At 45.8% G+C, this 27,458-nt stretch overlaps 1 protein-coding gene across 2 annotated transcripts; it reads right to left on the reverse strand.

Annotated features, from left to right (window-relative positions):
• Nucleotides 1-452: 452 nt before the first annotated feature.
• On the reverse strand, nucleotides 453-27,438 carry AP2M1 (adaptor related protein complex 2 subunit mu 1). Of its 2 annotated transcripts, XM_030954147.1 has the most exons (12): nucleotides 27,330-27,438; nucleotides 16,839-16,951; nucleotides 11,232-11,497; nucleotides 9,756-9,838; nucleotides 6,939-6,944; nucleotides 6,242-6,377; nucleotides 6,004-6,145; nucleotides 3,593-3,712; nucleotides 2,943-3,078; nucleotides 2,124-2,221; nucleotides 1,870-1,981; nucleotides 1,111-1,564 (listed from the first exon to the last, which is right to left on the reverse strand). In XM_030954147.1, the coding sequence occupies exons 2-12, from the start codon at nucleotides 16,910-16,912 to the stop codon at nucleotides 1,430-1,432; spliced, it is 1,308 nt and encodes a 435-aa protein (XP_030810007.1). In that variant the 5' UTR covers nucleotides 16,913-16,951; nucleotides 27,330-27,438; the 3' UTR covers nucleotides 1,111-1,429. The 2 variants fall into 2 exon arrangements, with proteins under 2 accessions (XP_030810008.1, XP_030810007.1); XM_030954148.1 differs by lacking the exons at nucleotides 6,939-6,944; nucleotides 27,330-27,438 and having other exon boundaries at nucleotides 453-1,564; nucleotides 16,839-16,952.
• Nucleotides 27,439-27,458: the final 20 nt, after the last annotated feature.

Raw genomic sequence — 27,458 nt, forward strand, 5'->3', positions numbered from 1 at the left:
GGGCTGAGTCAAGGGCCAGCTCCAGCTGCTCAGCAGTTACTGACTCCCTCAGCTACCCCACACAGCACCCACCTTGGCTCCCGCCACCAAAAGCCAAGTTAAAAGGAGAAATTGTCTTTTGAGTTTTTTCAGGTGAGTGCAAGGAAAGATGACCAAGATTCTCTTAAGCCTGGCTTGACTTACAGGGGACTGGGGCACACTCCACTGAGTTCAGTTCATCCCAGCTGCAGCCCCAAGGAAAGCCCAGAGCATCCTCCTTTCTGCGGGGAGCCGCAGCACTGGCACAGCTGGAAACAAAAGCATCACTTGTCCTTTTCACCTACCAGCCCCCAAGCAGCCCAGGGCTGGGGAAGCAGCACAAGCAAGCCCCCAGACATTGTGGCACAGGCCCAGGACACAGCTCAGGCTCTTGCAGCACCAGTCCCAAAGAGCAGCGCAGGCAGCCTTCTCCATTCTACATACTTTATTAGATTCAGAGCTGGACAAATCACAAAGTGTACAAAATGGAGACCACACTACCAGAAGCAGGATTGTGGGTTGCAGCAGCATTCCTATGGCCCAGAAGCATTTGGTAGAAGTGTGGAGGGGGCAGGCTGGGTCATGGTGCTCTTACTGCCAACTGCATTTGAGATTCCCCAAGAACAGACCCTGTTCACATCCTGACAGAGCTCAGCTGGTCCACACTCCCTGGGACAGTGGGGCCACGTCTCCAATTTGTTTGGAAAGGACAGACTGGATCAAGCCAGCAGTGGGTAGGGGTAAATGCTCCAAGGACCTGAAATGCTGTGCCACCCACATACACACCAGCAAGAGCCTAAACCCTCATCATCCTTTTTGGTCACAAACCTTCCCACAGCAGGACTCTATACTGACAACTTTGCAAGAAATAAGGTGGTGGTGAGATCTGGTGAGCCCACCATCTTCCTTGGTGGGGGCCCAACAAACTCACCACCCCAAACATCTCAGACTGGCCAGCAACATCTACCACAACAGCAATAGCTAGAACAGAAGCCAGGGTAACTTCAACTCAGATTTGTCCAGTCTATGTTTAGGTCTATTCTACGAGTACATATGCACAAGAACTTCAAAAATACTAGGATATGATGCAAGTAGTGAGACACCAACAGAAGAGGAGTTTAATGGTGGACGTTCCCTAGAAAGATCACGAGAAGATGGGAGTTAGACTAGCCCTTGCCCACCCTGGGACGGGGAGCAGGAGGCTGACTGCACCCTGCACACGACTGGGTTCTGAACTTCATCTGCAGCGTGCGTGGTAACTGAACACAGGCAGGCGAGTCCACTCCCGGGGTGAGCCACAGGGTCTTTCAATCTGCGTCGAGGGGCCAGGCAGACATCTCTGAATGTAGCTGAAGACCGAGGAGAGGCAGAGCATGGCTTGGAGAAGAGGGAGCCTGCTAGCCTGCTGGGGCTAGCATCTGGTCTCATAGATCCCACTCCTGCCGATGTACCTCACCCATTTTATCACATCGTGGTCACTGTAGTTCAGCTTTGGCTCAAAGACTTTCAGGTAGCGCACCTTCAGCCCAGAGGGTGCAAATGGGACCTATTGAGAGAGGGAAAGGCAACAGAGGGCATTGGAATGGGGGTAAGATGCTCTCCGTACACAAACGCCAGAGGACCCCTGGGCAACACATCTAGAAACAGACACCAAGAGCCACTGCTCCCTCCCCTGCTCCCTGCATGCACAGTGCCAGACTCCTGTGGCTCTAAGGGCAATTTTCTTCCATTAACTTTACCATCTGGCTGACCTCACCTGGCAGCTTGTCACAGGGGATGCTCAAACTCCCAAGAGGGACTGACAAAGCCTCTCCAAGGTTGGGTGCATCTGAAAGGCAGACAGGTACTCACCTCAAAGTTCATGGAGATGGGAGGCCGAGCCCACTTCTTCTTGTCGTTGGTGGGCAGCAGTTCAATCTCCGCGCTGATCTGGGATTCCTTCATTCCAGCCATACGTTTTATCCTATTGGAGAAAGCTCAGAAGTGAGAGCAGGCCAGGGTTTGTGCTCCCCATCACTACAAAATGTCAGGGCAGACAGGAGCACTGAACAGATCCTGCCTCCCAGAGGCCTTCCCTGCAGGCCAGCCCCAACACGCTCACTTACTTCCAGACAATGGCATTCTCACTGGCCTTGTACTTTGCCTTCCCTTTCATGCAGATGACTTGCACTCCACTGGTATTGAGGGGCGTTGGGATCCGGACCTGGAAGGCACAGTCTGGTAAGGGGGGGCAAGGACACTGCAGCCTGGGCAATCTGGGCAGTCTCAGACAGTCTGCCCTGCACCCCTTGGGCCTTCTCTCTCCCAGCTCAGGGCCCAGAGAACATCAGCCATCACAAGGCATCCTAGGCTAGTTATCCAGTTTCTTGCTTTGAAATACACATTCACAGTTCCATAATACACAAAGTCAGTAAGCAACAGGTCAGAGATCAGCATGCTGCAGGAATCCTGGGTAATGTTGGGAAGATGAGCTCAGGAAGGATGCCAGGCATTGCAGCAGGCTCCGGACAGCCCAGCCTTGCAGCAGTAAGCCTTCTCAGATGGGGACTAAGCTGCAAAGCCACCCCTAGCCTGTCTTACACAGCTCACAGCCTGCTGCCTGTCTGACATACCATCAGATCATGCAGACAGAAGAACATGAAATTTTCACAGTGGCTGAGGAATTAAGTGAACAATTGCTGCAGGGATGGAATGAGGCCCTTGCCAAGGCAGCTCTGCAAATGAAAACAGCTTCCACCTCCCTACTCTACAGCACCTCCTTCCCACAAAACAGCAGCACCACACATCTAAGAGATAAATCAGTTCACTTTTTTAGCCCTGTTCAAGCTTGAAGACTCATCTGTGAGAACTCTACTGCAGTGGACATAAACAAGAGGCATGACTTCCAGGCACAAGATACCACAGTTGGTTTTTTTTTCTCTTACCTCTATCTTCTGGGCCAGCAAGGAAGGTTTGAAATTTGATTTGATCACCACCTTCACTTCCAGCTTGGTCCGGCCCACCTCCCGCACCAGTGGGATCACACGGAAGGGAAGGATAATGTCCTTCGTGGTTCGGTATCTGCAGGGATGGAAGTTACAGTGAACTCTGAGGAGGAGTTAACTCCCTTATGCCTCAAACTGTATCACCCTCCTAAAGAGATAGCCTCTGAATATGCCAAACAGCTTGGAAACATCAGCCAGAAAGGGAAACATGCCAGAAGGAAATAGCAGTTAAGATCCGTGCTGCTGTAGGGCAGCAATGGTTTCTTGTATCTCAAGTTTTGTATCTGGTTCCTGCCAACAGCCTTGTTCAAGGACACCAGTGTTAAACACTAAAAACAACAGATACAAGAAGCTCAAAAGCAAGAAAACCCAATCCAACACCATGGTTATGGCAAAGAAAACCAAACACAGCTGGGCTTCCACATTTGTAACAGATGGATTTGTGGGACACCCTACAGATTCCACTCTGAAAAGGGGGTGGTGTGTATTTCTTAAGTGCTCAAGGGCTGCAAGTCTGCCTGGGAGCAGCAACATTACTGTAGCAGCAAGCAGATGCCAACACCAGCCTGTTCACCCTCCACCCACAGTACCTCATGAGCTCAAATTCTCCATCTGGTGGAATGAAGCTGATGCTCCTCTCAGAATCAAACTTGCTGAGCCTCACACACTGGTGGAAAGTGCAGTCATCAATGGCAATTGACTGTTTGCCGCTGAAAACACAAAACACAGTTAGAGAAGCACAAGCTGCAGCTCTGGTATCTTGGTGCAGTCAAAATCTGTCCAGGCAGAAACTACTCTACAGAGCATGTTGCCATCGCAGGTGTCCAGGAAATGGGGAGGCAGGGAGAGATTTAGGGGACAGCAGCCTCTTGGCTCAGACTTTCCTTGTTTCACCACCACAAAAATCAGATTTCAGGAAGCTTGTTGGAAAGAATTTTCTCCCTCCTCTCCCCAAAGAGGAGAGAGCTTAGAAGAGCACCCTTGTCATAGCCAGCACAACAAGGCTTGGGTCTGCCTGCCAGCAGCACTCAGTACTGCAAAGGCAACTCTGCCAGCCCAAGTCTTCCCACAGCACAGTTCAAAGGAGAGAAAACACTTTCCTGTCCACAAAGCTATCCCACTGCCACACAGCCAGGAAATGCCAGGTTCAGAGTCTTCCTGTTCAGAAATCTCTTCACAGCTGTTCATTTCCATACTGCCAGCAGGTGGTTTGATTCTGAACCAAATCACCAAAACCATGACATTGTGACATACAAGTCTGTATCTCTCCTAAAAATGTGATGAGCTACCACCTGTCCATGTATGTGCACCAGCCTAACCTGCCAGCACTGAACTTGTGCCAGGTACTAATTCCTGAAAATAAAGGTCGTAGGCCAGCCAAAACCCCTCAGCTACTGAGAGGGACCAGAAAGCAGGAGCAACAGAAGAGGCAGCAGTGTAGAGAAGGTGCAGCAGTGTATCACTATGGTATTGAGGCTGCCTCAATTGCTGGAAGCAACAGGACAGCCATGCCAATATGCCAAGATAGTGTGAGAACTACAGCAGGTTTAGTTCTCCTAGGAACCACCACTCCCTACACCAAGGGGAAGCAGACTGACCCCCAGGCTGACTGGCTGTCTAGTTACACAACCACCAGTGGTCTGGTTTGTGCTTCAAAAGGAGGAGTTAGTATTTCCTAATCTGCTGCCCAGATGACAACCAATCTTAGTCAACTGATTTCTATTTCTTTGCAAAACAGCTGAGAAAGCCTCTGCCTAGGATTGCTCCAGGTCTCAGGCAGCATTACTCAGGGTTGGCCTTCCCACAAGCTAGACCCCAAAAAGCAACTGATAGCAGCTGTCCCTTTTGGTCACCTCATAACTAAATGCTTCTGGAGAGTAATGTCTCTAAGCTGGAGATGCCCACTGGATAATTACAGAACCACCTACCAAGAATCCCTGTTCATCTTACTTCTGTAATTCAAAAAACTACCATATTTACTGGCAAAGGCAGTTGGCACAGGAGCTTTGGGACAGTATACTGACTCTTCAAGGCCTGTGCAATTAATATTTTCACTAGAGTAAATCCTCAGCCATCTCAGGCTCATTCATTTTCCTAGCTCAATTCAGTTACAGGAAAGATGGCTTAAAGGTGACAGTGAAGTGATAGCTCTTGGCTTGGTTCTGAGAGAAAAGGCAAATAGCAGTTCAGCTCCATTTACAGGAACCATCATGGAAAGTGTCTGAGATCCAAGTTACATGCACAAGTCACACAAAGCAAGAGACAAAGGGAGAGCAGAGTGCACACAAAGCTGAAGCAGATTATCTACCTTCCCAATTCACTGGGGGTCAGCAAAAAAAAAAAAAAAAAAAACAACCAAGAGAAATACAGATGAGTTGCAAATGGTTAGTGAGACGAAAGTGGCAGTCCTGTTGCTTTTATCTCTTCACCCCAAGCAGGAAAGCTGGAGAAGGGGTTAGGAGCTGTTTGTTTTCAGCTTCAATGTGGGTACTGACAGAGGTGCAGCTGGGAGGGAGCATAGCTGGGCTCTCAGAAAGGATGTGCCTCCTACTCACACAACCACTGATCACCTGTAAGCAGGAGGGGCTTCCCCAGTCTTTGTTCTACTTTGTGGGAACAGTCCAGATAAAGCAGGCAGAAGGATTCTTTCACTATTTCTTGGGAGCACTGCTACTGCTTTTATGATTAAGAGCACTGAGCAAAACTGCTAGAGATACAGATTATAGGAAAATCCATCTTGGGGAGGTATTTCCAAGTGCAAGAACTATACACTTAAAACTATGTTTGAATCTTAATACTTAAAGAGCTGAAGAGAAGCCCTCTGTATTGAGGCCCTCAGAATGGTAGCTTGCATGACAACTGATCTACCCAAAGTTAGCAGTACCATCTGAAGGGAAGAAAAAACCCCAGCTTTTAGTCTGTCAGATCAGAAGAGCTATTAAGGGCTGCCCTTTCATAAGAATCCCTGGTGGCAAGTGGTCACCAGGTCCAAACCTCTTACCTTTTCCCCGTTTCATCCGCAGTCCCTTTGCCCTGTTTTTCAATGACAATCTTGTCATTCATGCCAAACTTGCATTCTGGCATTCCACTCAGATAACTCTTCATCACCACTCTGCCAGAGACATGGGCACTCAAAACCTGACCTGGTTAGAGAAGACCACAGTTCAGAACACTTACAAGAGTCACCACTCACAAACCCTGAGCAGGAGAAGGATGCCAGCTCAGCACCACCTACTTACCCTGTGGGGACATTAAGAGATTCACACTCTCCAGCACATCAAGAAAGAGTTCATTGCGACGGTATTTGATTCCTTCACGTCTCCATCCAATCTGTCCAGTCACCTGGCTGGTGATCTGCGACTGCTCTTCCTTGGTCTGAAGAGAAGAAATGACATCTTAGACATAAACAAACTACTCTAAATAAATTCAAAGACTAAGAAACCTTGCTCTGAATCTAAGAGCAAACACTTGCCATTTACTACACATAAAAGTTTTTGTCACTTAGATACGGGTACTGTGACACCTCACATGATTTGGTCATTCCCTCCTCAGAACACCAAATTCTATGCCTAACCAAGAATTTGCCATAGCAACATCAGGGAATGTTGTTCTGTTTTGTTAGCAAGTCCATTAGGCTACCTCTTAGTGCAGGGTGGCATGGGCTCCAACAATGGCACTCAAATAATATCTCAGACTGTCACATCAATCCATATTAAGCAGAGAAGCTTAACATGGATTGATGTAGCAGTTCACACCCCTATTCAATATGAAACCCCAGGGACACAGGAGAGCTAATCCCCAAGGCCGGTTTCTTAATAACTGCAGTCATAAAAGTTACATACCAACACAAAACCAAAATGCATCTAACAGCACCCAGGCTCTAAGTCTCCAAAGAGTCCCAAGGGCTGTGCTGAGAGGCACAGAGAGATTTCCTACCTGATGCTAGAGGTGGGGTCCAGTCACACGCAGAAAGTCAAGAAGTAGGTGTATAGTAGCAAGTGCAGTGTAGACAGGGTTAAGAGGCAAGCAGGTCAATAGCAAGAGAAGGGAGGAAGGGAGAAAGAGGCAGATTAGGCTTAAGGCTACCTGAGGACAGGAAAAAAGCAGGTCAGCTCTTTGTTAATTAGGGAGCTAATTAGCACAAACAAGATGAGGGGTTTTCACCTTTAGCTCCCTGCAGGAAACCCAGCACTCCAACAGTGATATTAATTTTCAGACTTGGCCCATTATTGACAATCCAAACGCAAGGTGGAGCAGAGGGAGAGACAGGCAAAATACCACTCCCAATAATGTTTCTCTTAGGAACAGACTCATGCTGGTTTTCCTAATGCAAATCCTGGATGTCTACCATGTCACAGATGCCCAGACTATGGGAAATATCAGGCAATTTGGGTCCTGGATAAAGTGGTATCCTTGTTAATTCTGCTTTTCCACACAACAATGGCCCAAGACACAAGTGGGCTCTCCCACAGCAGCCCTGCAGTAGGCCCACAGGGTGGCAGTGCATGATCTCAGCTTCACACGCTCTTGCCAAAGACATCGTCAGTTCCTGAGCAAGCACAGTCTCATCATCTAAGAGACAGAGTTTTATACTCCCCTGAGAACCACCTAGGTAAGTGCTCAATACAGTACACAAAGTACCTCTCTTGTCTGTCCCACAAAAAAAGCACTGTCTTGTTCAATGCTTTGTTGAGGCTTTAGAAGAATACGTAGATTTAATACCCAGAGCTCTGTCTTCCAAAGGGACATTGATCATGTGATGACATTCTCATCTCCTGCAACAGCACCACTACCCTGACCTGACACTTACTCTGTGAAGTGACCAGATGGATCTGGAAGTAGCTGCTGAAGTTGAGACCACCCAGCAGCATGAGTATTCCCTAAGGGAGGCACTGAAGACACCTGGGTTTGAAGTTTCATTTCCAATCTTTCATTGAGAACAAAGTCAAAAAGTCGAGTTTGGAAAGTCTGCCATAAGTGGATTTTGCTCCTTAAATTCCTCAGGACACAAGCCCAAGGAAAGCATCACCGGGAACTACATGAAGATAGGAAAAACAGATGATAGGCCAGATGATTCAGACCCAGATTTTGGTCCTGGGTATCTGTGTGAACTGGCTCTAAGTCAATGAGGAGCTGAAGGCTAGAAGTATCAGAGTAGAGAGCAGATAAGGAAACATGGCAGGTACTGTTTCAACTGATGCCCTTGCCATCCTGTGCCTGCAATAGATTAATTCTGGTTTTTGAACTGGGCTGCACAAAATTCTAATACTGAGCAGAAAAAGTGTTTACTTGTGTAAAGCTAAAAGCCATACTCCTCTTTGTAAGGAAAGGACTAAACCTGCTGTTGAATTAAGCATGACACTGCGACCGTGGTTTGCACACAAACAAGCACAGAAGTTTGTTAAAACCAACAAAAGCAAAAAAAAAAAAAAAAAAAAAGGGGAAGGAAGTGTGGGAGGTGGTTAGTTTTGAGTTTTCCTAGGAACAGGAGCTGATTCAGCTATCTTCAGTGCTGACTGCCCAAACTGTCAGACTGCAGAAGGCCAGAGATTTACACTGGGACTCGTGATGGGGACTGAGACCGGATGCATTCACATCTGGCCATGTTGCAAAACAGTTGCTGTTCTAGCGGAAAATACATTGCTCAGGGGCAGCTTTTCTCTCTCACCTCCTCTTGAAATGCAGTTAGTCTTGCTAGATTAAATGTTTAAAAAGGAATTCTCAGAAAATCAGTGCTGATGAACTGAGTTGAAACAGAGCCTCCAGAGACTGACCTCTGCTAACCTAAACAAGAGCAGTCGCCGTGCAGGCTCTTGTTTGCCCTTTGCTTCTGTTTGTAGCTGAGGCTGAAGCTTCACTCTGCCACAGACTGCCTCACTATGGACTCCCTGAAGCTTTTTTCCTGACTCATTGCTGTGCAGGGGAGAGGACTAACTTTAAGGCTAAGTCCTTATTATTGACTTGCACAGCTGTGTCAGATGGACAAGGTGGACAAGATTCCTTGGGGACATGAGAAACAAACTATGAGTTTCCTTTGAAGCCTAGTTTTGAGGGCTGTACTTGGAGTAGGATTAGAACTAGTTTAAACACATTCCCCAAACCAGTCCAACCAACCATCTTTTTCCCAATACACCCTTTATCTTCTAACTCTATATAAACTTTGTTGCAAGGGTTAACACTATGCTAAAAGCACAGCAGAGATTCTCATCTCTAACCAAAGAAAGTTCAGGCTGTACTGATGCTGACCTGCAAGGATGTTACAGGCAGAGACAGAGCAACATGAGCTTCCTGACTTCACAGCAAGATTCACTAGGCTGAAGAATACTTCATTATAAGGCAGGCATGAAATTCTGACAGCTCTGGTGGAGAACAGACTTGCTCAGTGAGATTCACATGCAAAAAAGCTACTTCTGGTTCAGCAGGTAGATTTGTTTATTCTCTCAGAAGCTGACACAGAGCAGAGCCTGAAGCCAGCAACCATGTTTACATGCAAGGGACTGACATTATCCTAGCTCTGGGCTCTTCCTCCTGCATCTTATCATGTGCCAGGGAACATGAGGTAGCATAGTGCAGGGACATCTAGAACAAGGTGCCACTGAGGTACATCCCTGCCAGGGTATCCTCAACTTATTCAGGCACCTTCCTTCCACAGGGGTCAAATGGTTAGATGGTAATTAAGACCATACTCTCTTGAACAGGTTTAGCAAAAATTAACCAGCAGAACAGTGCTGTACCCCAAATTCCTCTGATTACCTGACTCTTGATGCCTTGTTGAGTGATGAAAGTCTTCAGGGCCCCTGTTTCAGAGTTCTGAGGATAGCCAAAGTCCAGGATTTCTACAGAAGGGTAAAAGGTTAGTTCAGAGCTACAAGGTACAAACACATCAACTAGGCAACTGCTACTATAAGGAGAGAGGCAATCAGTGCACAGATACTGCTTACACATTGAATTTCTGGGTAAGTTGCTGCAGCATTCTTACCAAGGGAAAAGAATCATTTTTGCTACACTGAGGTCCTGGAGCAATACTTTGGAGATGAGGAGTGATGGAAAGCTGTGTAAGTGATGAATTTGCCAGTTTTTAAACACAACCAGACCTCAGGACTAAATATCAACTAACCTAGCTATCTGCACAGGGCACACTGAGTATTTTTCCAAAAACATCCAAGGGACAATAGAGAGTTTTTAAAACACCACAGCAATTTTATCTCTGCAGCTTTTTTTCCCCAAGTTTTGCTCTTATGAAGATGTAATAAAACCAAAACCTAAAACAACAGCTGAGTAGTGGCACTGCAGGATGAGTGCAGGAGGGAAACAGATGTTAACTATACACAGGGAACAGTACACACATACTTCCCTCAAAGAGAAAGGGAACAACCCACAAGAGATTTAGAGGGGAAAGAAGACCACTAACATGATACTGAGCAACATCACACTGGCAGGTTTGATCTCACTGTGCCTGCAAGGAGGCAGCAGTGACTGACCAAAGCAGAGAACAGTCAGTCTCCTGGTCTGCCCTGAGGGAACAGGGAAAACATCAGTCACTGTGACCCTTGGTTAAGAATCCCAGGACACACACATATGGTGCATTGTCTGGAAAACAAATTGAAACATAACTAACACAAAGTCCTCATGATATGTGAGACAGGGGCAGCTCAAGGGCAACCTCCACAGGCAGGCTGGTATCATAAGCAGCTGAAGGGACACTATTATTAATCTGTGGTGAAATTTGGAGCTGTATTAGTGGGGGAGGTAGGGCTGGGAGAGAGCACATTGTGTTTTACTGACTTCCTTCTGTTCAGAATTGAGCCCAAAAGGCAACTTAATAGGGACAATCTACTTAAGCCTAGGGTGGCTGCTTCCATACACTGCCAGAGCCACCTGGGCACCAGCTGGCCTTAGAGGTGCTACTGACAGTCCTCTTGATATACCCTGGGGTAAGGAAAGCTTGACATCTACACAGGATCCCCGCAGAAGCTGAGCTCCAGTACCAATTGTCTCAAGTCGTACAAGTGCACAGCTCCCAGCATTTCAGGGAAGAGAATCTGCACAAGGCTATGGACTTGGACATTTGCAGTACAGGTGGCATTAGAAAGCCAAACAAGTAATTTTGAACTCTGCCACACATGTTAAAAATACTTCAAGGATTATTACTACATCATACTAAGCTAAGGATTTCAGAATGACCAAGTGCAACAGGCCACAGTATATAAGGGGAAAGAAACATCTCACCATCCAGCAGCTCATAGATCAGCACGAAGTTGTTCTTTATGTTCTCCTCACTGATCTTCCCGAAGTAGGCAGTCATCACGTCACACATCTTGTAAAGAAACTCGAATACCATGGCAGCATTGACATTCTGCTTGGTGACAGCAGCCAGCCAGATGTTGGAGCGCTTGACATGGAAGAAGCTGGTGCGGGCGATGTTGGTGACGGGCGAGCGCACCTGCTGCCGCGCGTGGATGACATTGACGCGGAAGGCGTCCACGGCATTGCGCCTGCGAAAGCACCACCAAAGACAAGTCAGCACAGCAAATGTGACACCAGCTGGCTGCACAGCTCTGCTTCTGCCACTACGGTCACACGCTGAGCTACACACACCAAGCTCACCTAGGGAGGGTGCCTGGGGATGTTTCTAAGACGGCAAGTGAAGGCTCTGAGCAGAGTTAGACACTAAATTCTGCACAAGTTCAAGGAGAGAGAGAGCTACTGGTCTCTGGGGAGGTTTGGACTACAGTGTGACTGCAGTCAGAAGGAGAAGCAAACCTCCATCTAGAGAAAAAAGGCAAAGAAACCTTCCCTTCAATTAATTTTGACAGCAGTCCCAATTGATTGTCATAGCTGGAAACAAACACATTAGCAACATATGGCTCAGAGAGTCCAGTTTTGACCAAACACCTAATTATTGTCCATTCTGCATGCCCAGGCCTTCACATTCCTGCCCCAAAGCAAGCTGTAATCTCCCAAGATATGTGTCAATGGCAGTTGCTCCCAGACTACAACCAAGGAAAAAACAGCAAAATTTGCCCAGGCCACCTAAGAGATGTCAGTGCCCAGGCACACTCCAGAAGGGAGCTTTAGTTCTCAGATCCAGCTCACCTCCATACCCCACACACCTTGGATGTCAGGCTCAAAGCAGCAGGAGGATTAGAATCACCATTTGATTTCCAGTTATATGTCACCTCAAGACTGCTCTGTTTCAGAACAGGTGTCTTGCATCCAGACTCAGAGTCCCCACAGTGCAATGTCAGCAGTACTGCATGGTCCAGGACCATTTACAGTCAAGGGTTCTGCCCCAGTGCTGAAAAACTGCTGTGCAAGCTGCCCATAGGTGCTGCCCTCTCTGATCCAAACTGTCTATACACTAGCAACAGGGGAAAAAGCCCTCCTTGTTACACAAGGAGTCCAAGTGACATTCTGAATGCCAGCTCTTGCACAATGGTCTCCTTATCCTGTAACTACAAGTCAGAATAAACTTCCCAAATTAAGTCCACCAATCCTGAGAATACAGGAAGGAAGCCCAAGTGCTTTATATGACAAGACCAAAACTTAAAGCAACAGTCTACACACAAAGCCAAGACTCATTTAGTTGTGCTTTATTACTCATACTCTCAGACACTCTGTAGAACAGGGGGTTTGACTGCAGCATCAAGGCCATGGTACTGATTATGCAGAAACATGTTTGAGAGCAGACAGTAATATCATCCTTGCAAGCAAGGATACAGGCATACAAATGCTTGTAGGCACTGAGGGTTGTCAACAATCCAACACACAGTTCCAAGTTAGAAAACAAAGGATATTCCAAGGAACATATGCTACCACAGCAGGTGCTTGCTCCTTGAAGGTCTGGGGACATATGTAGAAGTTTCATCAGTAAACACACCCCCCTATAAGCAAAATTCTGGCTTTTGAATACTTCTCAGGTTTTATTGCTCCAGAAAGTTTGCAAGCTGGAGTTAAATTAATATTTCATTTCTACTTTAGTTTTTCCATAAGAAAGTAATTTAATCTACTATAAAATAATATCTAAACCCCAAATCCTCCCCTCCAGTAAGCCTTGCAAGGAAAGTTCAGCTTGTTCTGGAGCATTAGCCCTCCCAGCCTCAAGTTCTAACCCGCTAAAAGTAGCACCAGAACCAGTCAGCAGACTGGTGCACACTAGAGGAGAAGCCTCACATCAGGGAGGCTTTGCTAGCACACCAGGTGCCCACTGTGCAGTGCCAGTCGTGGCCTACCACGCGTCTCTTACCTATTGCTACAGCAGCCAATGAGATGGGATGGACAGAAATGGCGCCAGCGGAGAAAGGAGGAGTGACAGCAACAAGAGAAAGGGTTAGAAACACACACACAAGGCACAATGAATCCAAAGAGATAAGAAGAGACCAAACAGCACCCCCTCCCCCTGCTCCTTGGCACAAAAGGCCAAGGTAGTATTGGATGGACAGTAACAAGCTACAGCAGCAATGAAGCCCTCACAAGGTACAACACTGACATGCCACGGTCAGGCTGTCAGCATGGACAGATTTGTGTTTGGCTGAACTTTAGGGATAAGTGGGCATTTAGTCTAGGTGAGCCGCACCTGTATCACAACAGTGCTACCCAGTCTGCTCTGCTAATATAGGTAGCAGGCCTTGGTGTGGAAAAACCCCAAAGCCTCAACAGAGGCATCACCTGGGGACCGCAGAGTATCAAGTATCTTCTTCCCAGTCTGCCTCAGGACAGGGCTACAAGTCTGGGTGGGAATTTCTGTGACAGTACTTCTCATTTGAAGGTGTTTGGGTCAATGCCTTCTGGTTTGGTCCAGCCAACAGGAAATACAGCAAGTTTGATAGAGCTGGAGCACATCTGGAGAGATAGGGCACATCCTGCAGATTCAGACACTGCTCTATCCAGCTTGCACTTTTTCCTTAAGGATCAAGAGCCATGAAGCTGACGTGATGTATTAGAAGCTCAGAAACCAAATATCTATTACATTTAAAGTGCATGCAGTTTGTCACGTAAGCTGCTCAGTTTCAAATAGCTGAAGTTTTATTACACAGAGCTGCATACTTAAACGCAGGTAGGTTCCCCAACGACTAAGTCACTGAAGAACAAGGCACTCGAAAATTACAGCAGAACCCTCCATGGCGTCCTGAATTATATGCATGGTGTTTTGCCTTTTTTTTTTTTTTTTTTAATAAGGCTGCTTATACATGCAGCTAGCTGCTGTATGGACAGATGCGCTACATGCACCAAAGCCATTCTAAGTTGCAAGCAAAGAAAGTTCAAGTTTTGTGGTACTTCTGCCTTTAACAAAGTCATAAGAAGGATATCCTCGTTGTTTGTCACTTTGGTCATTATATCTGAGCTATGTGCTTCTTAAGGCCCTTAAACTGCAAGGGGAGGTGTTCTCATAACCACAGATGACCTTTATCTCCCGGCTCAGAAACTGAGGCTTCAGAATGCCAAAGGCAATGGCCAAGACTAAGGAGTCCTATGGGTCAATCACTCATGAAGACAAGGAGCAGTTATGCTCTTTTCCTATTCAACTACCTCCCAACAAGCAGGGTGGGTTCAGCCCTCAGCACTTCAGAACTACTGCTTAGCATCTAAGAACTGTATGGTATGCTAGAAGTCCATCACTCAGCTGTTTGGTTAGAGACAGAATTCCTATAAAGTTGAGCACAAGCTACAGTATCATAGCTATTCCTTTCCTTACCTCCCACTGAGGGTTAGGATATTAAAAATTTTAAATAGATCTGGCATTAATGCTAATGTGCAGACTAGGAAATGGAAAGACTCTCAGTTTCTTGATTACACAAGATGAGACATAGCCATTTCATAAAAACTTTTTGTGTAAGGCTACATGCTTAAAAAAATCCAAACTGAAGGCCTGTTTGAGAGAAAATCCAGCACCTTGGGAGCAAGTTCTGTCAACAGCCAACACCAGCTGCACCTAAGTCACAAGACTGACACTTTCACAAGAACTGAATGGATGATTTCACTGAAAGGAACACCAACTCCTCAAGTACTAGAGAAAACACTGGAATATTCTGGCACTCTGCCAAATGAAAAAGTTAAGATAGGATCAGGCAGGAAATCCCATTTTCTAGCTTTGTCTGACCAGCCAGCAGGAAGTACTTGATCACGTACTGAACATAAGGCACTCACTCTGTAAGAGAAATGAGCCAAGGTAAAAAGCAGTAGAAGATCATATTAAAAATACCTACTTTGCTCCCTAGTTTGCATCTCCACATCCATAATGCCATTTAAATCAAGAGGCCTTCTTGAATAAACATCAGTTTGAGAACAATCTTGTACGTGTTTCAAGTTTGCAAACAACAAAATATTTTTGCCAGAAACAGCAGTGAAAGTGTCCCTAGTCCCCACCTGAAATATTCACCAAAGTTACCTATAATCCAGACTGGCTTGGCTCAGCCACTGTGATACGAGCTTTACAAAGTCAGTCCTGTCACACGAGTTGCTCTGAAGAGCTTCAGCTAACAAGTATTGAAGACTGATAAGAGTTCGTACAGTAGAAAAGAGGCAAAGCATCACAGCCACTTTCTGCTAGAGAAATACAATGCTTCCTTGGCTCAGCTATGTATGGAAGTCCTGGAATAACTCAGTCAACCTTAGAACAGCTCCTTCACCTTAGCTGACCTAGAACAAGCCAAGAGACTGAAAAGCTCATTAGGTGAAGCCTCATTACAGACACTGTGTTGACTACTCCCTCGATGAAACAGTACAAGCCTTGACTAGCTACTAGTTCTACCTCAACTTTTAACCTCCAGTAGACAATCCATAACCAGAAGGGACATACTCTTCAGACCAGAGCAATCTGAAGACAGACTGCCTTGACTGTTTTTTTGTAATTTATGGCAACAAGTTATTTCACAGTACATCCTACCACTAGTCAGTGTGGAGACCTGGGACAAACTACTTTTTCCTAAATTGGCCTGAAGGCTCTCTCTCACTGAACTTTGAATTATCACCTACCACAGCTCTGCCTCTGTTAGCTCTGTCTTAACTCTGCCAACTTAATTACTAACTTCCACCTAATGCCTGACACTATGAAAACCCACTAGAAAGAGTACTATTGTGCACAAACCCGCTGAATTTAAGGTTTTCAGCCCAAGCAGCACCATCACTCACGGTTCCCTATAGCACTATCCACTGCCTACAAGGCACTGTATTTTTAGTAAGATGCCTTCTGGAAACTAGCAGCCTAAGGGTTGCACAGATCCAGTCTAAGTGAGCATCATAACACTTTGGGGAAGTGCAACAGAACACCTACAATCTACAATCTGAAGGTTTTCAAGGCTTCCCACAACTTTAGTTACCCAATGAATGTAAGCTTTTCCCACTAGGCTGTCATGCAAAGTTGGGGGACAGAAAGCCAGCTGTAGCAGTACAGCCATGAGATTGCTTGTAGATAAAACTTTCCAAGAACACAGTCTCCTGCATGCCTGTACTTGATGTCAGACATCAGTGCCTGAAACTAATTCAGAACCCTGGCTATAGTGTGTGGCAGACAGTTCTCACATTACTGCTCCTGTCAAGTTTTAGCAATTACAGTGAGGTAGGCTCCCACAGTGGCAGCCCATGCTGCTGAAGCATTTGGAATAATGGCCACATCTCCACCATCCAAAATAAAGTCCCAGGTTTGGCTGCAGACCATCCTTCACTGTAGGTGACCAGGGCTTAAACTTCTTTATTCTAAGCTAAGCCTAGAGCAGCAAGTTGAGTTGCAGTCTCACATGCATGCGCAGCTAATGCAGAACAAAGCAGCTCTGGATTGTTTACTGCACCAAAATGAGACAAAAATGCAAAAACTGGGGATGCAACAGAAGCACTTACCCGATGTCATCCCGGTAGACACGAGAGATTAAAACCTCTCCTTTGTGATTATAGATGAACAAGCCTCCGATCATGATGGAACTTTAGTCTTCACTTCCCATGTTGCTTAATACCTGAAGCAGAAAAGAGCATATTTAAGTAGGCTGTACAGAAACAATTATTAGCCAGGACTAAAGCTTAAAGTTGGCACTGAAATAAAAGCTGCCTTACTTCTCATTCCAAAAATCAGCACGGACAGATTAAGCCTCAAGGACAAGTATCCAAAACATACCTCTTGAATGTGAGAAAAAACACAGGCCTGGAACTACAAGAAAATCAAAGACCCCTTACTTCTACTATAAAGTGTCTATCTCCCTAAAGACTGAGATACAAATCAGACACAATTCCTAAGTCTTTTTATATGCAGTTCAAACAAATGTCTGACATGTCACCAAGCCTATCACCACATGACACAGGGTTCCTAGCAGCAAATACACCTCTGTTTATTACCACTTTTACATAGTTTTTGCACATCAGAGTAAGAGTCTTTGATAATCCCTAGCAGCCATATCAAGTCACACTTCCAAATTCAAACTGAGAGCCATCTGGCTACAAGGCACCACTGGAGTGGTCACAATTGTGCCCCATTTGAACAGGGAGATAGTCTCTTAGAAGTTACCCTCCTAAACGGCTAATTTTCTCTTTATTTAAAGGAAGATTGCTTTGGAGAAAGCTACAAAGCTCTCTCCAAAGACATTAGATATTATTGATAGAGAAGACTTTTTAAAATATACAGCTGCTTCACCAGATCCCATTCCTGGAGTCTTATGCACTCCTATTCACTTAGGTCAAAGTCATAACACCCACAAGCAGCAACTGTTTGGTTGGCTTAGTCCCAAGAAGAGAACTGCAACCCTGACAGGGCAGGCCTTGGGGTGATCCCACAGAACTGCTTAGCTTGGGCACTGCAGAGCATTAGATAACAACCATCTCCACACTGCTCTTGGGTGGGTAAGCCTACACCCATTAGTATGGGCTGGCTGAAAAGGATAGGGAGAGGCCAACCTAGAGACGGATGCTGACAGTGAACTGATACGTGTCTGCTCAGGAATGCTGCAATGACAAAGTTGAAGTGACCCAGCCTTGGATCACTTCAAATGTCAGGGAAAAAAGAGAATACAAAAACAATGCACACATCAGAGGGCCTAAAGGACTTCTGGATTATCAAAAGTAATGTATCCTCTAGAAGTTACACTCAATAAACTACAGTAACTGCCCATCTGAAGGAAGTACTGCAGATGTGAGTTCTGTGCTAAGTGCAGCCACTACTTTTAATTTCAGCAAAACAAAAAAGAAACTTTAAATTTCCTAAACCTTTACACCAACATTTTTAGCTATGTCTAGTGAATCCTCAAAGAATAACACTACTCATACTTCTCTGCTATAGGTCTTCAGCTTCCAGATGGGTGCTTCTGCTTATTAATAGAAAAAAAAAGAGCACAAAAGTCAGTTAAGTCAAAATAGAAAGAAACAAGCAGTTTTCCCAAAGCTCAGTAGTCAGCTTTCTGGCTTTTATTCTCATCAAGTATCTCTGGCTACTAATGGGCTGCCTTCTGCCACTTTTCAGTGGCTTCTTGTGGCACTGTCACCAACATATTTTCATTTCTGAGACTCCAATTAGCACAGAACAGCTTTCCAAGTATGTTCTTCTTCTATTCCCAACCATAACACTTCATAACTTTGGGATACAAGTATTTCATTAACTTCTAAGGCTCTGTAACCAAATCTATTAAGACACAGGCAGCTCCAAGATTCCCATGTAGTTAGAGTGGGAAAAGCCTTTTGTGGCCACTCACTGTTTCGTGACCAAGGCTACAAACTGTAGGGGCAGCAATGTCAGCATCCCCACAGCAGAAGACAACCCCACTGGTCAACCAAACAACCCCAATTTCTCAGACTAAAGGAAGTGGCTGTACCACAGACTCACAACTACTTACACAAAACACACACAGCCCTAACAGGCACGAAAAGGCCACAGGGAGGTAAAGTGCAGGGCTGAAATCCAAAACATGGAGAATTGAACACAGCTGCCCAACAAGACAGGCAGAAGCTGAAACATTTGCAAGGTCATTCACGCTGGTCAAACAATGAAAAAAATGAGAAACATTGTGACAGTGAAAGGAACTTGTTGCCCACTCCAGAAAATTCTTTCCTATTTACTAGTTTTTTCACTCCAGATAAGAAACAAGCATGTGTTTTCAGAATTCTACAGTGCTGGCTTCCACATTCAGATACAGACTACTGCAACCAAAGATGAAGAGCTCTTGCACTTTTTTAAGACTTGCATTGTATAGAGCAGCTTCCTGGAAGCTTACGCAACTGGTCAAAGCTGGATCATAAGAATCCTACAAACCCTTTCCAGAAGAATCCTAGAAAGCACATCCTAGTCTTAAAAAAAATAATCTCCCTCTGGGTTTTAATGCTGCTTAAGTTATTTGTTTCACTATTTTTAGTATAAAGGAAATGTCTGCTTTGATAAGCAACAGGATCAGACATGCAGCATAAACAAGACAAAGCCCTCTGCCAGCATGACAAGCCAATCAATTTTGAAAAAGCCTTGATTTGAATATTTACTGCATTACTATAAAACATGTAGAAGATTGCTGATGAAGCTTTGCATTGGAAATTAAAAGCCTTCTCTTAGGAAGATCTACAAACTTTAAATGTTGTCTGAAATAATGATGCCATGCTTTCTCATGTTAGTTTAGAACATATTCTGTAATAGCATTGCTGAAATTACAGGCAAAAAAATCAGCATTTTTAATTGTATCACAGTACCAGACAGCAGAGTCAACTGCTTCCTCATCTTACATGTTAGTAAAAGCATGTTTAATGGAGCAGATAGATTATGATTCAAAGGCTTTTAGTCTTCAAAAATTCTTCATCAATGCAATGAAATGCTAGGCTTCTTCCTTACACAAAATATCCCAGGACATGAGTTCAAGCTTCAGACCACCCATGTAAAGTTAGCTCCTGGTTCCACCTTCACTGGCACATTTAAGAGCTTCATTGGTTCATATTCAGCGCTACAGGTGAAGCCAGAACTGCCTTTGCTACTTCACCCATACACATCCTATATGCACCGTTGTACAATTGGGTATCTTGGATTTAGGGTGCCATTCTGTAGTCCCATCTGCACTTCTTTGGTCTACTTTGATCTACTTTGCCCTTACTACTCTGAATACCCTCATATCTACACACATCCCACTGCCACGACTACTGACCAGGAGTGCTCTTATTGCAAATTCTGTATGGTACAAAACAGAAGCCTGCAGAGACCTGCCACCAACCAGCTGATGTGTGCTTGCTGAACTACACTGGCAAAACAACTCGATAATGAACTTGCTCAATGTTAGAAAGGGGCTGCTCTGTGCTATGTGAGGCCCTGGTTAACACCTGAGCTTGTACTTTCCCCTACTACTATGGATTTGGCCACAGGATCAGGACCATTCTGACAGTTTGTTTTTAAAAGGGCAGCCAACCATTCTGAGACATGCATGAGCATTATTTCCCATGTAGCAGCAGAATGCCTCCATATGAGTTAGGATTCATCTCAAGTCTGAAATAGCCCACAATTCTACAGCTCTAAAAATGAAACCTGAATTCACATTTAAGTACAATTTATCTAATGATTTGTGTCAGACAACTGGTAAAGTCTTTCCAGGTACCAGCAAAGTCACAGGGGCTAAAAACGGTGACTATAAGGGTTTTAGATGACCTACCCAACTGTACCAGCTACCAATCAGTTCTTTGCAGTAGCTGAAGGACACAAGCAGTACAAATCTCCAGCTGCACTCCTCTCTAATGGCATCAGAGAACAAGAAGGTCTCAACTGTGCAAGGCATTTAACACAATTATAATCAGATCTCCCTTGGTCTACTCAACTTCTGCAGTTCAGCATCTTGAAGAGTTCCAGGCACCACAAGCACAGACAGCACAATGGCATCAACACAACTTCCAGCAAGTTCAGTTTGGTGCAGGGATGCTCTCTGTCAGCCTTCACCAAGCTTGCCCACAATGGGAGTTCAGGAAACATGGACAACATTCCAGTCTTTTGTTCACAACTTGCATTACATCCCTCCAAGACACAAGATCGGAATGACTACACTCCCTCTACACACAGAATTACTTCCATCAGCTAATGGAAGCATGTCCACACAGCTGGAAACTCAAGAGGTGGAGTAAGTAGCCCAGAGATCTATGAACAGAGCAGTAAGCTATACAAAGGGCAGAATGCAAAAGAAAGTTGCTTAAAGCTCAGCAAGAAGAATGGCTCTTTAAGATGACAATGCTTCTCCTTGAAGTGGTTGCAGTGAAAATAAGCCTGCTTTGTTTTGATCCTCTTTTGTGTTTCAAGTTTCACAGATACTCCTTTCAAGTATTTCAAGGTTACATTCTAATAGAATGAGGACTTTAGCAGTACAGTTCAGACATAGCACAATCTTCCACATATTTTAAAATAATTAATAGTTTTCTTTACAGATCAGCTGTGAAAGTTAAAGATCCTAGTACTTGCAGTGGTTAAGAACTGCAGGGAACAGGGTTGAAATTAATTTGAGACTGACATTCAGTGTGACTCATGGCTGCTGGAATCAGAAGGCCTCAGAATAAAAACTCCAGCACAGAAGATGGGTTCATCTGCTCCCTGTGCATTAGCAACATGACTCAGAAAGCATTGCTCAATCAGCTTTCAATGACTCATTCTGCTCCAGCCTTTCCTAGGGAGCTTGCTCTGCACTGCTGCTGAGTTTCCTCAGCCTAATATCTCACTGGCAGACACAGCTTAAGAACAAAGCCCACCATTTCTTCAACTGTTTACCACAAAGTGCCTGGAATCCAAGATGACTCTAGCTGCAACCTTTGGGTTAATGATCCATCAGCTGCATTTTCAGGGCTTTGCAGCTTCACTCCTTCTGTTTCACTAGCTTGAACATATGGCAACCTGCTCCACACTGGTAGCTACAGCCCTGTTTTCTACTTACAGTGTGGATGGATTTATTCTAGTTAAGGTACAGGGATAATCCACATGTATGCTGAATTCACACCAGTTGGTGACTAATCACCTTAATTTAGGAACAAGAGCCCTCTCCCAACACACTCTGCATTCTTCAAGCAGCTACTAGGGCAGATGTAACATCTGAATGCAGCTCCTACAAATACCTAAAGCCAGTAGGCTTCGTACCCTCCTGCCAAGTGCTCACATTCCTAAATACTTCCATTTCAACCCATAAACAGAAAAGGAGCATGAAGAACATCATAGATAGCCCACACACTTATATACATGCTTATAAACCCACCAGGAGTTAAGATTACATGGAAATGACTTTTCAGAATGCCTTTTTACTACTCAAGTGAAGATGAGAGCATTTAAAATATACCTTTAGAGCAATTGTGGCAAAGTTACAGCACTAAGACACCACCAATTGCAAAAAAAAAAAAAAAGTACATGTATAAAACCAAAGGCTGGGTTTAAGATTTTAATGCATTTCAGTAGTTACATAAGAGAAAAGAAGCAGGATTAGCTGGGCCTACAATGACTGACATGGTAACACGCACTTTCCTAAGAATCACACATACTTCCTGAAATCATGGCTCAGTGCTCCCACCGGGCAGGGGATGTGCAATAAGCACCCCTCTCTCAACCAACCAGGGGATGCTGGAAGCCCCCAAAGTCAGTCTGCAGCAGCTAAGCTGCAAACCATAACTAAAAGAGTCCAGAGAAAGATAAAGACACAATAAAGTACAATATCTGAAAAAACCTGCCTCTGTCCACTGATTCCATCATAGATGGAAAATGCCCTGTTTATTAGGTCTGATCTAAAACAGGTGGCTCTCCAAAAGTCAGACTTCATCCTTTCAGGGTGCCACCCATGGAATGCATGGGTAAAGTCAGGAGCACAAGCTCAGGCAGCAGGATCCTGTTGCTGGACTGTCAGTTTCACATATTGTGAGATGCAACAAGTGGCTGGACTGGGAGCTACCTAGTGAGATGAGGCACTAAACCTGCATTTATCAAGTGGAGATACAGCAGCTCCCTTCTGCAGCATGTCAGAGCCCAGCCTTCCTCTTCCATTTCCTCTTCATCAACTCTGACTTATAATAGCTGCAGAAAAATGAACAACACGCAGCATGGAGCTTTCTTAGAATAAACAAGGTACACGTAAGGAATCAACTAACCAGAACAGTTCATTCCCTCTGCAGCTGTTTATCTGCAGCAACTCTTTCAGAGCCACCACAGCACACAGTACCAAAGCTGTAGTTTCTGTTCAGTGCATCCTTCCATGGTCTCTCTGAGAAGCCAAAGTACCACAACAGCAATAAGACACAACTGCAGTATCCGTCATTTGTTCATTAGCCTATGAAAGGTTGAATTGTAGCCTAAATCCCAGATATACAGATGTTCAAATGAGTGATTTTCTCCAATACCTTTGTCCCAGAACCTGAGGTCTTTCACATGACACCACACAGACCATTAACCATTCCCTGCACCAGCAGACACTGGCAGCTTCAACCTACACCATAAACCTTGAAACAGTTCTCTGCCTTGTGTAGCTGTTTGCACAAGTAAAAACAAACAAACAAGCTGATCTCTCAAATTTGTTCCTCAGGGAAAACAGTGAATTTTTAGTCAGTTTTTTTCAGTGGTAAAAGGACCATGACTGCAGTAATTCCAGTTTCACATGCAAGGCAAGAAGTACTTGTTCCAGCTCCAAAAGAATTAGGAACTGTCTGAAAGAAATGTGTCACTAGCAATGTAATGCACCTACAGCCTAGTTGTACCAGTCACCATAAATTTTTGGTGTATATTGGTATTTCTGCCTAAGGAAAGCACAAATACAGTTCTTTGTATCCTTCCATGCCAGCTTCTCAATGGTCAGTGTACGCCAAAGTTGAGGAACTCTTGAGCCAGGCCTGTTTGCTCTCATGGCATCTACTCAGCAAATTCTCTGTGTCCTCTCTTCAGAGGTGCAGTGGTGACACAGCAGCTCAAGAATAACTGCTCAGGAGCAATGTGACTGCAGCAGTTCTTAGGCTGCCTGTAACAACATAACTACAGTTTCACATCATTGCCCCAGCTGTGCCTGGATTTGATGAGCACTAGCAGCATCACTAGTAAGCACATCTGTCCACTCATTTTAGGAGGCAATTTTGGGATCAGATGTATTTTCCTAAGCCAGCTGTGTGGGTGATACTCTTACCATAGAGATACCTGTCCAGAAAAGTCTGGCACTACAGGTGGAGGAAATAAAGCCTTCAACCAGCCACTGACCAAGGCTGGATGAGATGTCAGGATGGCTGCTAACCTGCAGAGCCCTTTTGGCCACAATGCCACTGTGAGACAAGCCATAAGCTTCATCCAGTACAGGGTACGAACAAACACAAGTTGATCAGTAGTGAGCCCAAGACCCAGCTACTTGGACTTTGTCACTCCCATTAAGGGGCTGAAAGTTTCCTACAGCACAGACATCACTTAGCCTGAATGCAAACAGGAATGCTGATTTCTGTAATCTACAGAGCACATCCAGGAAACAGCAATCACAAGTCAGTGAATAAGCTGGTGTAAAGCAACCAACCCCTTTAGTAGTCTATTAAAAGACAGTTTGGGTTCTGACTTAACAGTAAGTAAGACTTCTGTGCATTAATGAGCTTATCTAACTAAGCAGTTCAAGGTACATTAGCTGCTGAGTTTTCATCCAGGAAGAAATCAGGAGAGGTACTGAAGGCAACTCACCAACTGCAGCCATTTCTGCATTCCAGAAATCAGTATGATCTTGGACAAGTGACAATAGTTGAAGCGGGAGAGGGATTATTCAGGCTGCTCTGGCAAACTGAAGTTGTTGAGAAAACCCATCCATTTAGCTAGCACTAGCCATTATCAACCCAACGCTTAAGGCTCAAAACAATGCCATTACCCCACCAGCTAATCTGAGCACCTAAGCTTTGCTTAGTTGGCTGCATTAGCCACTTTCCAGGAGGCCACGGGCTGCACTTGGTTTCAAACAAGAGCAGCTGCAATCACTTCATCCTGGGGAAGACAGGCTGCATAATTTACTTAAGGGGCATACCCTGAGCTAAAGAGCTCCTGAGATAAACCCATCAGTTTCAGAGAAACTGTTCCTATTTTAAACACAATCCCATAAATCCCCATAACCAGTGGGCAGGAGGAGAAGCACGTTCTCTTACCAGGCTCTCCTCCTACAGCCCCCTTCTGCGTGCCATACCGCACGCAGCCAGTCTGAAGTCACAAGAGAGAAATACTGACACAGGGAAACACAAGAAGCTCCCTTACTCCAGTAAAACATCACAGGTACAGCATTTAACATATCTCTCAGGAATATTTTGAGCCCACCTGATGTGAACAGCCCGATGCCTTTTTCTACCCACTCTACCAAAGCATTTCTAAAGTCAGGTTGAACTACTTGCTTTTCACTCTTGAGCTAGAAACCTGAACAGTGATGTGCTTCCTATGCATCTTCTAACAGAAGAGGTTTGAGGCACAGAGTGGAGTTTGAGTAAGAGCTTGTATTCTGCAGACCACTAATGGTCTAGGTGCCCTGATGTGTCAGCTTTTCTCTCACTACTCTTACTGGAGAGCAGATAACTGCATTTCACATTCTGTGCCTCTGCCTGCAAGCTTTTAGCTGAGCTGCTGACCTCCTGCCAAGATCAAAATAATACATGACTTGCCAGTAACTTTTGACTCAGTAGGTCACTCACTAAAGGAGAGAAGCAGACTCTGCCTCACAAACCAATTATTTTTTGGCACCACAAGCCATCCTCCAGCTGGCCCCAGGAACAGCCTTTAAATACTCTAATGGTCTTCAGTAGAATAAGCTTAGAAAACCAGTGCAAGACATTGAGCTGCAAAAGACAGTCTTGACTTTACCTTTTTTGATGCAGGGATGAGGCAAGAAAAGTTTAACTAGGGTTACAGGAAGTCTCTTTATAAAGCCTGTTCTGTTTGGTGACTGTTGCTGTTCCACCAAAAAAAAAAAAAAAGAGATTGTATCAAACAAGAATGCATGTCCAGTCCCAGTCCCCTGTTTTTCAAAGAACTCAGGATGTAACCCTTCACAGCCTCAAGAGTCAATTCTCCAAAAGCCAGGACCGGGCTCTTTTGGGAGGAGGAAGCAGCTGGCCATGATACCCTTCAATGACACCCCAATGTTCTCCCTGGAACATGGCCACTCCGCAGCCCAAAGAACACCAGGTATCTTTGTCACTAGATGTCAGTAACATGGCATTTCCTACAGAAGAGGAGTGATGCCTCCTTTCTGACAGGAAAAATATGGAAGTAGACAGTTTGGCAGCATCTCTTCAGATTTGAGATTGTCCCTCCAAGCAAAACTCACAGGGACATACAGAGCTTTTACTATGGGAAAACACAGCAGCTACAGCTCTGACAGGATTTGAGTAAATGTTGCCCAACCAAACACCACCATGAGCCCATGTACAGTTAGAAGCCTGCAATACCGAGACTTCCAAGCCACAGAAGCCGTCCAGACTCACCTATCTGGGCAAGTTCCAGGCTCAGATTTTGGCAGCCTGAGGCTAAAACTTGATAGCAGCTTTGTCATACTAAAGCAAGCAGAAAACAGATCCTGCACTCACATAGCTTATGGAGAGAACACTAGATGAAAAGCAAGTCATTTCCCAGTGGGGAGAGAAGTCAACTGCACTGGCTGATAAACACAGGCTGTGCTTCCTGCAGTTTTACTGAATCCAAAAACCTAGTCCTGGGAAGAATGGATGTGGAAACGCACCCAGAAGAGCCGCTGAATAGGAGCCTGCTTTAAGCCTCAGAATAAGCAGTTGGGCATCAGCAGCGCTGTGCTCTGCCTCAGCAGGTTTTCCGGGGAGGAAGCGGAGAGCAAGCCATGACCCAGCTAATTCACGTTTGGATCAGCAGTACGGACAAATAATTTTCGGTGAAGTTCCAGCCCGATCCGACTGAAAAAAACCTTTGCTCAGGCTGACCTGACGCATCGGTGCCAGCCTTCCTATGCCACACACAGCCCGACCCTGTCCCCACCCTCCCCGGTGCAGCACCGCAGGGCTGCCACACAGGTATTCCAGGCAGAGAGCTAATTAACAGCTGTTAATAACCCCCCTGAGCCACAAGCAAAGTGCGAACGGATGATGGGGTCGCCCAGCACCGCCTCAGCGCGAGCTAAGGAGAAGCCCTCCCGGCGGCCCCGCTTCTCTCCCTCCCTCCCGGCGCCGGGGGCACTCTCGCGTCCCTCCCAAGGGCGGCCGGGGGACACCGCACCCTGCAGCCGCCTCCCCGCCCCTGGGCCTGCAGACCCCAACCCCCAACCAGCGCCCAGAGAGCCGTCACCCGCAGCAGCTCGGCCACCGCCCGGGCGCGGCCGCAGAGCGAGCCCAAGCGCAGGAAGCCGCCCGGAGGAGGGACGGGGGCCGCGCAGCCAGGCGGGGAGCGGAGCGCCTCACCTGCCGCTGCAGCCACCGCCGCCACCGCCGCCGCTCGCCGCCCCGCACCCAAGATGGCGGCGCCGCCCCCCTCGCCCCGCGCCCCCCCGCGCACTGCAGAGACGCCGCGCGCGCGCCCCGCCCGCGCCC

The sequence above is a fragment of the Camarhynchus parvulus genome, chromosome 9 (assembly GCF_901933205.1).
Source record: "Camarhynchus parvulus chromosome 9, STF_HiC, whole genome shotgun sequence".
NCBI lineage: Eukaryota > Metazoa > Chordata > Aves > Passeriformes > Thraupidae > Camarhynchus > Camarhynchus parvulus.